Source organism: Dromaius novaehollandiae, chromosome W, assembly GCF_036370855.1.
Source record: "Dromaius novaehollandiae isolate bDroNov1 chromosome W, bDroNov1.hap1, whole genome shotgun sequence".
Taxonomy (NCBI): domain Eukaryota; kingdom Metazoa; phylum Chordata; class Aves; order Casuariiformes; family Dromaiidae; genus Dromaius; species Dromaius novaehollandiae.
Genome location: NC_088130.1, coordinates 54,898,012 through 54,909,497, shown reverse-complemented (window position 1 = coordinate 54,909,497; position 11,486 = coordinate 54,898,012). Strand labels below are relative to the sequence as shown.

Sequence of the window (11,486 nt, the reverse complement as noted above, 5' to 3'; positions counted from 1 at the left end):
TAAAATGTTTATCTGCTGACCTGGGAGAAGAAAGCTGGGATTCTTAGGCCACAATCACATTAGTTAATTGAGTTTATTAAATGTATAATACTTAATTTTTAAGATTTGTGTGTGCTTGGGCTCATGGTGAGGCTGATATGCATGCACTCAGTGAGGGCTTCTGCTGTAGCTTTTGTACATCTGTGCAAAACACACACTGTTTATAATCCACAGCTTTCAGAATTCTGTTTCATGTCTCTCTATTGATCAATTCCCATCCATTTTAAGGCCCTCTGTGGTTCTGATGATAATATTTTAATTGACAGACAAGCTCAGATGAAAAGACAATTAAAAACATATGCTCCAAGAAACTCAGCCTTTCTAGGTAGGCAGTTTTTTAAATTCAATTTTAGAAATATAGATATCTTTCACTGAAGACCGCATTCATTCCTCATGCTGTCATAGCTGATGAGCAAGTCCAGTTGAAACATAAAAAATTCACTGAAAAGTGGAGATTCTGATAAAATAACCTTTTAAATAGTATTGAAATATTTTTATTATATCATGCTCAGTTTTCCCATATTATGTTTGAGATTTCTTAGTTTAAGTTTGTACTTTTTTATCTAAGTGACATTTTCAGAGAATACTGACACCCCTATCAAAATCTATAATCTACAGTTATGGAGCAGAGGAACATATTTAAAGCTGGAAGTTGCAAAGTAGAAAGAAAGATGCTAAGGACAGCATTCGTCCAGCACAATTTTGCCCAATTTCTATACGAACATGACACAGTCTAGAAATTCAGGGAAGATGCTAACGTGTTACTGGGTGGCCTCTGAGAGAGGCTGCACAGCTTGGGAAAGCAGGGTGATTTCAAGACCAGAGGAGATGCATCAGGACTAACCTTCAAACCAAAAACAACTGCTGAGAAGTTATGTGCTGAGCAGCCCCGTGCAGACGTGAAACGAGACTCTAATGGCAGGAGCTGAATGAAGAATTACAGTCTCGGACTCCTGGAGCTTTTGAAGCTGCCCATATGCCTCGTGAAGGGCTAGCAGCTGTATTTGCTGCAGTGACTGCTTACCTCTGCCGCAAACAGTAAAACCTGGAGTGGTTTCACCATCTCATCAGGGCTCTGGCTCTAGCAAAGAAAGTTCTGCAAGGAACAACTGAAGAGCGAAATGAAAGAATAGCTGTCCAGGGGCAATTCAACATTAAAAAAACAGGCCATGTGGATGGGAAAACGATAAAATCTACCTGAACGGGTAGTATATTACAAGTAATTCTGAGAAGAAACAGCTGTGTATCAGGTTTGAGGGCAGGGGAGGAACTACAACTGCTGCCTACAACTGAGGAGAAACAAAGAAAACCAGGGTCAAGGCAGAAACCTGGCTATAGCCAGGACTTTCAGGGTCTTTGTTCCTGGGTCTACCTGCAGGACCATGGAAGTCTTCAGAATCCTAGCGGGAGTCCTGACATCCCGTATTCAGCCTACCTTCATCTCTTCACTCTCCATCCTGCTAATAAAATGAAAAACCAACAGACAACAGTCTTGTGTGCTTTCAGGTGTGACCATGTTCAGAGAAAGGGTTGTGGTCAGGAGGTCATTTACCTGCAAGCTTCCCATTTCCTTTGCATTGCTTCCATCTGCTGCTTTCTGACCTTTCTATCCATTTCAGCTCAGCTGTGAAAATAATCTGCTGCACAATTAAAATCCCCATAGAAACAAGCTCTCAAGTTGATATATTCTCAACTGGATTATTCTGCAAAGGGTCAAACAACTTGTTAGATAGAGATTTATAACACTGGTGATTCAGATAATTACCAGTTATGACCTTTTCCACTTCTGGAATGAACCTGTCAATGATTCTTAGTGTTTCTGTGTTCAGTTCACGACAATATAGTCAAACTCCTCACCCAGACTGGTTTGTGGCATTTTCTTTGTAACTATTGACCTGTTTACATGCAGAAAATGTCTTTCCCACATGACGGAGGAAAGGTACTTTAAAATAAACCACAGATTTGCAAAATCCAATTTATAATTTACAAAGTGATCTGCAGCCTCTTTTCCTCACTACAGCAGTTAACATGTCCCAAAAATGCTAAATTGCTCTTAATGAGAACAGGGATATGCTGTTGCAGACTAATTTCACCATCTTTCAGTTTTATTGCTAGTAGATTTATGCAGTCAGCTTTCTTTTTTCTTCTCTTTCTCAAGCAACCTACAGCCTGAAAAATCTGAAAATGTCTGTATTAATTGATACAATGGCTGAGTATCAGCAAATACCATTCTGTAAGACAGAAGAACAAGGAAAAATCAGAAATACCATGAGAAGCATCTCCTCATGGAATCAAAAGTTTAGCAAAGATTCTGCCATATAGGACATAGAAATTTTTTAATGGCATTTGAGTCACTAATCGCAACCCTGTCTTTTATTCTAAAGAAGTCCTGAGCCATTCACAACCCAAATAGACAGAGGTACAGAGGTATGGCCCTGCCCTCCCCTGCCACTGGTAAGCACGGGACCTACTACAAGAATCCGGAATTTGAGGAGAGCCGTGTCCAAGTCTGATGCCTTCCTCCTTGCCCCTGGTCTAGAAGAGCTGGTGTTTTAGCCATGCACGATTCACAGGCTAGCTGGCCCCTGGGCTCCCCATTAGGATGTGTCCATCTTACAGAAGTGCGTTATTTTCCAAACACAGGCATCCAAATGACCAAACGCCAAATTAAAATGAAATGAGAACAGAAACAAGACTGTATCACCCATCTTTTAGGAAGTCCATGAACAGCAATACATTAGAAACAGGCCTGAACTTCAGTGGTAGCTTTGTAACATCATACTCCAGCACCATCTCTGCCTACGCAGCCACAGCCGCAGTCAGGGTGAGAGGAGGCCAGGCCACGGCGGGCTCCCCTCTGCCCAGGCTGCTCCAGGCTGAGCTTTGTGGCACTGTGAGGGGCCTCTGCTCTCCCCACCAACCTCCTTTTTCTGATTTTAGTTCTCCCTCTGCTGTAGCTCAGTGGACGCACACTTCTCATCTACAGCTGAGAATGAGCCCAGGCAAGCAGGAAGACTACTGAAATCTGAGCACACCGCAGCAATATCTCGAGCAAGGGGAGCTACTCCCATAGCATTAGGAAGGTGCCAGAAGAGCTGATCCTGGGGAAGAAGCAAAGCACATGTGAAGGGTTTTATTCTAGAAAATACAAGATGAAACTAGACAGAAATGACTGACAAGCCAGGGTCCCTGATTATAGCTTTAAAGTTTGTATTCTTAGGAATATTTATTGATCCACACAACTTTCCCTGCTATCACCTTGCTGAACTTTCTTTATTCTTGGACAGATCTAAGAGAATGTGTTAATTGCTCATACACCCATATTTTTATCCAAAGGAGTAGGGAAAGGACTGTTTTGCAGACTATGAGCATCAGATCCAATTTATAGTCTTTATTCACTCACCGCCTAAACAGTTGGGATAGAATTTGTCCTAGAATTAATGTATACTGTCTGTAGGTGGTACCAACGTGCTCCTTCTGTGGCTTGCTTTTATTTTTCAGGATAACATGTAAGTTTGCTTTTCACATTGTTTTTGCCCAGTTTATGAAAATATGCTAATTCTCCTCCTAGCTGCGTTTTTTACGCTTCTTCTTGTGATGTATTTTTTTCCTCATTTATTAAAGTTTTCACTTCCATTTTTTACCTACCTGCTTTGCAACCAACAGAGCCAAAGGGAACATTTAGGAACATATCCAAAAAATAAAAATAATTGATACAGGCACCTACAAGAGAATTTGATTAATTTAGTCCACCTAAGTTTAAAACTGGAAAATCCACTCTGTACCTCACTGAGTTGCCAGGGCACCTTGCTGCTTGACCTGCCTGTTCCGTAGGTGCCTTCAGATTTTCTTCTGAGCTTGCCAAGAAGCACCTGCCTTAATATAGGTAGTTGCCTACTCCCTAGGGAAGCCAGAAATGAGGGGAAGTGAGGGGCTTAACACAGTTTATTTTGAAGTCAGTATTTATAAAACAAACACCATTCCTCAGAACATAATTCAGGCTTCCCACTACTGTGTAAATGACCTACACACTAGACAGTCTCCTGCTCCTTCTTGACTTGCACTTGCAATTCTTTCTGCAACATCACCCAGTTTCCCTAGGAGAAGCGCTCTTACCAGCTGTCATGTGGTGGTTTAGGTGCTTTCCTGGGCTAAGCTAGATGTGATTTGAATCATCTTGGACACAATTAGGAACTGAAACTTGACAAACGCTCTCCTCACTGGGTTATTATCTAGAAAGACGTATCACCATGTTTTTAAAGTGACTGTGGTTGTGCCACTTCTGTGCTGAGAACTGCACAGGCTTGCCTCCCCGGTGAGATGCCTCAGCAGGGTCAGGCACAGGGACACCCAGCTTGTGCAGCTCATACAGGCAGCAGCTCATGACAAACACAATGCTTTGCATTCACATACAGAGTGCAGCACTTCTGACTCTGCCCAACAGCTGCGGCAAAGCCGAGAATGCGTTGCAGAAAGCGTGTGAACATCTGCCACACCTTTACACAAATTTACCAATTCCTGTCCAAATTACATGCTCAGGAGACAGCTTTAAGAACATGGAAATAGAGCTTTTTAGTCCTAGACTCTACTGCTTGCATATATAATCTACTTGCTTTTGCAAGCTATTATATTAATAAAATAAAATGTACTGCCTCAGGGGGCAGAGAAAGAGCCCTTTGTAAAGTTGGCCTTGAAAGCAAGAATTTCTCTTATGCTCTCACTTCTAAGTATGTGACTAAATATGTGAACCAGGAACAGCACGTTTTCTTCAATACAAACAAATAACTACTATTTACAGATGCTGGTGCCTCAAAACCCTACGTTATGTAAATGGATTCAGGAAAGGAAAGCTCCTCCCTCCCCCAACTTTTCCCGGAAGTTGTTCCACCAACATATACTGTGGTGTAAGTACATCCCTACAGATAAGACCTCTGGGTTATAGCGGCAGATGGACATGGGCAGAAGAGTGGCTCAGAATACTGCAGTGCATCAAAGAAACACTTGGATACTGAAAAATAGGCAACAATGTAAGGTACACAGGAGGCCACAAAACTGCTCAGATATGCTTTTAACCAACGGGGTTCTTTCTCCTTTTGTCAGGGTTGTGCTCTAAAGGATATAATGAAAACTTTACCTTCTACATTTGTATGAGTGGATTTTTAAAGCTGCAAGCATGGAGTATTCTCTCAGTGTTTTTTGACACTTACCTTGCACCCCTGTTCATGGGAACAAGAGAATGTTGGATTTTGACAATGCACATAAATTACTGAAGATTTTCATTTAAGAGGAAATTGTCAATTTTTTTTGAGACAACATTTTTCTTCACACTTTTCAACTGTTTTTTTTCCTATGATATTGGAGATAAAATGGTACCACAACATATTTACTTGTATGTATGGAAGGATGAGCCCACTATCCGCAGACAAGCCTCTTCATCACTTTGCAATTATCTAATTTGTCATTCACTAGGTTGTTAACGGAATTTCTCTTCATGTGTCATCCAGTACTATTTTCAAACTGCAGCCACACACTAATATCAGTGATAAACATGTTAAATGCCATAATTTCTATAGCAGCTTTCATCAAAAGATAAAAATGACTTTTCTAAAAGAACTACATTTGTAGTCCATTATTTGACCTGTTTGAAAAGCAAGTCATTAAAGAAAACGGATGTGATAATTATGTTTCAGATGATTGACCCAACACAGACATCAAGGAGAGAAGCAGAAATTGAGAATCTGGTAGCTATCAGAGCTTTGCTCTGTTCTACCAAGTCCCTCCACCTTAAACCATGATCTTCACGTTTTTCTGCATGTTGAGGTGTGACATGGTCATTTGAATACATGCTGTTTGATGTTCCTAGTGGCAGAACAGAAAACCATTAAAAAAGGTAACAATGGACACAACCTGGGATTTTACATCATTTTATATTGATTGTTTTGCAAGTACATATAAGGACTTTGACATATAGTTTACAGAGCTTACAGTATAATTACATTTTATATAATCCTTTCATTTTTTATTTCTCAGGGGCAAAAGTCAATAAAATATAATAGGAAATAAGTCCAACGTGATCATATGGCAGAATCATCACCTTTTCAGGACACAGCATCAGCTGTCCTCATCTTGTGAAATGCTGTCAACCAGGGGATGATCTCTGTGATACCTCAATAAACCCTCATGCATACCATTTTTCTTACAGCCATGGCAGAGAAAGAGGAACAGGAGTCTCTCATCCTCATAATACTGATCATCACAACTAGTGCTTGGAGTACACCTTTCAGTAGCTATGAACCACACTTGCTTCCACAGAAAAGGAAATCCTTCTGGAGTGTTTTAATTTCTAACCCTACTTTACAATCCTTAAAAAAATGCAGTCACAGCTTCTTGCATTTGGCTTGTGGGAACACCTGACATTTTCATAATAATACCAGTATCCTACTACAATATAATATTCCTAAGATAAAAAATTTGAGTATGACATACAGATATTTGCACCACTGTTGTGTACTGAGAGAGCCTGTTCTTCTTTCTTCCCCAATTTTCAGCCCCATATTGACTCTTGTTGTCTTGCATTACACCGATACAAATAAGAGAAGACACAGAACTAAATATCCAGCATGTATGACAAACTTCAAGTACTCTTCCACACTCTTGATCAAGTGTAATATCCAAGCTAAAGAGAAAAAAATAACCTGCTGTACAGACCTTAGCTGGTTAATCCTCACAACATCCCTGTGAGGTAGGAAGCAAAACATCTTTCACAGCTGCAGGAAGTGAGGCAGAGAGTACATTTCTCAAGGCAATGAATGGAGAATCAGAAAAGCTGAAACTCAGGAGTTCTTGGATCCTAATTCTTTACTCTGGAAACCAAGGAACTGAACTCCTAGACATTATCAGCTCATTAGTTTTTTATAGCCATAGTTTAATGACAACTGTGGCTTCTGTGCGTATGCCAGCAAAGCATAATTCTATGGAAGAAGAAACATGTACCTGCTGCTACCCTTAGATACTCCTCCTGTACCTTACATAGGCTGATAAATGTACGCTCTAATTAACTACTCAGTACTAAGATTAATGTAACACAGGTAATTGCAATAGATCAACATTTCATTTTTTGATTTTCTTTAAGATTTCCCCACGTATTTAAATATATAGTTTTTTATCTGGATAAGTTAATAGCAACTCCCTCTTCCCCCTTGCATAATATCCCCCCCTAAAAACAGCATCCACTCTAAGTGCTCTCTACTAGACCTCTGAAGGATGATGATGAACTAGAATCCTCCTGAGATCCCATCCATGCCCTCGGCATAGCTCTCAACCCATCTGCAGCTCTGAAGGCAACAAGAGGCACCTTTTGCTCTGTACAGCACCACAGTACAGTTGTCAGTGAAATCTCACTAGGGACTGACTCAAAGGTCTCTTGGCCGCTCTAGCCAAAACGAAAATTGTTTCATACTGGGCTACCATACAGTCACCTTCTGTTATAGTGAGACTTTTAATCTGCAAAACCTCAGTGAGTAGAATTTAAGTCCAACCCTTAGATTATTACATAGCAATAGAAATGGCCAAACTTTAAGAAAGTAACTTTTCTGGAAGCAGTGAATACCACAGGGAATATGCCTAAATAGAGAAAATGACTGAAAACTAAAAGATTGTGCTAATCCTGGGTTAAGATATTCTGGAGCACTTTGATCAATGTAGGTTCAAATCCTACACACAAATGAAATATTAACCAAATCAGCCCTTGCACAACACATTTCTTTTTCATGTGCCCAAAACACTGGGTCTTGCCTACACATTCAGGCTATACAATGGCCTACCACCCATTAGAGCAGTGTGGTTCAAGTCCTACAACCTAGTATGGGAGGTACTTTGTACTAGTATAAAGGTGCTTACAAAGGTATTTTTCTTATTCCTTTCTGGGAGGAAAGGTAACCTATTCTGGCATTGACAAGAGATTATCAAAGAAACGTTTAGAGTAAGTCCCACTAAACAAAAGTAATCTCTCTAATCAAAACAGTTTTACTGCTGTAAAACTCAAATGTGCATCAAGACTAGTTTGATAACTGTTCCATGAAAGAAAAGTGTTTCTTACTTTAAGACAGAAAAAATGCAGGACAAAGGCTAATTAACCTGCCCAAGGCCACAGAAGAGCTAGGTACTGCAGGAATTTCACATCTGGTTCCCTAGAAATGTGTTATATTCCTTCCACAAGATGCACTGAACACAGGGAATATGTCATCCATCTAGCATTCCTTCTGTACCATATCCCAACACTGCTCATCATGTATGCATGATAAGCATATGTATATTTATTTGTGCAGGTATATTTTACATGTTTTTCAGTTACTTAACATGCTCCAGTGCTGATGTCAGACATACATCAAGAACTATTTTAACGAAAGTGTTTTAAGTGTTTCTATTCAGATGAATGATAAAAACCATCGTACCTTTAAAGAGTATTGTATTTTAGTAACTGCAGATTTTCAGTCAACTCATGCACTATACCATAAGAGTATATTGTGCTGATCTGGGATGTGGGATCCAATATAGTCATAATTATGCTACGTATTTGCAAAAACAAGTCACTTCATAATTAAGAACAGGAAAAGGGAAATATTTACCATATACCAGAACCAGTATGAGAGAATGACTTTCCATTTTGATGGTCTCAGCGCATGCATTCTAGTTATCAGGAGTCTGAGCTCCAAAGGCTTTAATTTTTGCTGATGCCTTGATCAGCAAGTGGTACAAACTTACTGCTTTTACACTCAACCAATCATATTTCCTTTAGAACAAATCTTCTAAGTGCCCACCTTGCCTGTTCCTCTCCGTAGCACTGGAAGGACAGACCTCTCACCAAAAACAATCTTCATTTGCCTTTGAATGTAGGCTGGGGAGGAGAAGGATTGTATCTAGAGAGTGACAGTGGTTCACACAGGACAACTGTGCAGCTATCGGTTGTCTGGACAGAGATGGGGCCTTCTATTTTTCTCCTTCAGACAAACCCCATTCTAGTTTGTACCATTTAAATAGAAGGGGTCAGAGCTGGACTTTGGGAGGACTCGGCTTCTTAATGCCAGCACAAAGACGTTGTGGAAACAGCAGACACATTCAGGGTTGAGGACCCAGTTTCCACGGATATAAACAGTTTCATCACAGACTCATTAAAAGGTCAGGAAAGAGAAGTCCATATTCCAGCTGCCTCTCTACAGCTGCGTACATTTGTTATACACCACTCCAGAAGAAACCCACAGTTTTACAGGAGAATTAACATAGTAAGTGCTGTAGTTCCAGGGCAAAGGAGTGCTTTGTAGGTTTAATGACATTAGCAAAAGCAGAGGCAATTATAAGTCTGCACAGGCATTTTCTGAATCTCTCTTTAAAAAATGTAGTCTTTGGCAGAGAGACTACAAGGCATTTTTGTGACAATGTTCACTAACATTTTAGTACAATGTTATTCAAAATTTAGGGAATAAATTCACCCTTCCATTAAAGTTGGTAAAGTTATATGAAGTAAAAATACAATTTAGGCTGCTAGTCACAGCCTGACTACCCGGAAACTACTTACAAAGCCCTTAAAAAAAAAAGAAAAAAAAAGTAAAACTGCAAAACACACATCAATTTCTCTTCACTGAGCTCCCATTTGGAGACAAGCCTTCTGTCAAGTCAAGCCCAGTCTGTATTTCAGGTTTAAATCTGCCTCATTGGTATGAGCTTTGGCGAAACCTAGCAAAAAGGAGGGAAAAAAACAACAGTTGGCATACAGATATAGCAATATAACCCACAGTTCACTTCTGCTTCCATCAGCTATGTGCCACTGAAGATTAGAGACACTGTCTTTATTTAAACTGATATATTTGCAGTATTTCGGAGGTAAACACTCCCACCACTAAATTTTCTGATGCAGGGATACAAGATGCAGGTGATGCTAGTATCCAGCTTGTAAGCGTCATTTATGTAGGGTTGGGTTATTGATTTAAGAATGCAAGCAGATTAAACTTGGACAGCTGCACCTGTGTTTGCCCCGGCTAACTGCATGGTCTTCTTAGAGGGCCCCAGATGCCAGAAAAAGGGATAGCGGAATGCAAGTGAAGCAGCTCCTCAATTATACGGTGTACGGGATGTGCATAAACAACTCAAATAGGCTGTGGCTCAGGTTAATGTACTGGACCATAAAAGGTTATAGTTTGTGTACGGTGGGGCTACACTTGCCACGAACAGCAATAGGACAGATAGCTGGAGACAGGCAACCGCTTCAGTCATCATCTTTTAATCCACTTGCATTCACACATCAATGCCTGGATTGATGCAGAGGCAGCAAAACAGATTATATTCAACACATTATTGAATTGCCACTGCAATAATAAAACAAACCTGCCAAGGAATCTTAAACTAATGATTTCTCTTCTTTGCTCAATAGCCAAGTTCATTCTGCTTCTCCTCCCCACACACGAGGCAACAGGATGCTGTCTGCCAATGGTGGGTCTACACAGAAGGCGTCAGATGGGTTTTAGAATGTGTATATTAGCAGTGGACAGACAATCAACTCAAATGCAAGGGATACTACCTGTAAAGCTCGATGCTTCCAGCTCAAACTAATAAATACTAAATTCATTTTTATTCCTTGCCTTCTTCCATTCACATTCATTTTCATGTCAGGACACATTTATGTATTGTATTCTTTTGGTTCTACACAGTAATCAAATCAATTAATGGTATTATAAGAAATCCAGCAGACAAAATATAAAAGACAGTAAGCCTAAATAGAAAAGTGGATGAGGAAAGAAGGTGTAAATAGGAACAAAATAGAGAAGACTTTGGAGTGAAAAGTAGCAATGGTTAACAATTGGTTGAACCTTGACTGCAGCTCTACACAAATACTCTGAGGAAAAGAGCTCCACAAAAGATCCAGACCTCTTCAAATATCACCTGTTCCCAGCCTTATTTAAATAGGTGTCTCAGAATGAAGATTAGAAATAATTCATATGCTCTTACTTGTTCAGGATGAAAGACAATTCCACAGACACCTGGCTCCCAATTGATTAAGTCTCCTGGTGAAATATCACATAATGCATTTCTTCTGCCTCCTTACCCCAGCTTTTTCACTTAATAGTACTGAACAAGCTAACTTACGAAAGAATGATATATAAGGGTCTTTCCAAGCATGAAAGCCTCTTTCTTTAAGAAGTATAGGTCTGTATTTCCTGTATGTTAGATTTCTAAGTTACCCTTCCACAAGCCACAATATATCATCACTTATAAACAGCCCTTATGAGAACAGCCACTGAGAAGAAAAGCTTAGTTCATGAAGAATGTGTTTACTGTATCAAATGCTAATGAAATATTTTTTGTGGATGGAAACTGTTCATTGATTTTTCAAAGTTCTGTGGGGAATGGGATAATAAATAGATGTAACAGCTACAAGTGCAGAGGAGCTGGAG

At 39.9% G+C, this 11,486-nt stretch overlaps 1 protein-coding gene across 1 annotated transcript in view; it reads right to left on the bottom strand.

Moving 5' to 3' along the window:
• Positions 1-5,947: 5,947 nt before the first annotated feature.
• Positions 5,948-11,486, bottom strand: part of LOC135324364 (succinyl-CoA:3-ketoacid coenzyme A transferase 1, mitochondrial-like) — an 80,193-nt gene continuing 74,654 nt past the window's right edge. Inside the window, exon 17 of the mRNA XM_064500414.1 lies at positions 5,948-9,771. Coding sequence (XP_064356484.1) covers positions 9,736-9,771 — 36 coding nt within the window. The 3' untranslated portion in view covers positions 5,948-9,735. The remainder of the gene's footprint in view (positions 9,772-11,486) is intronic.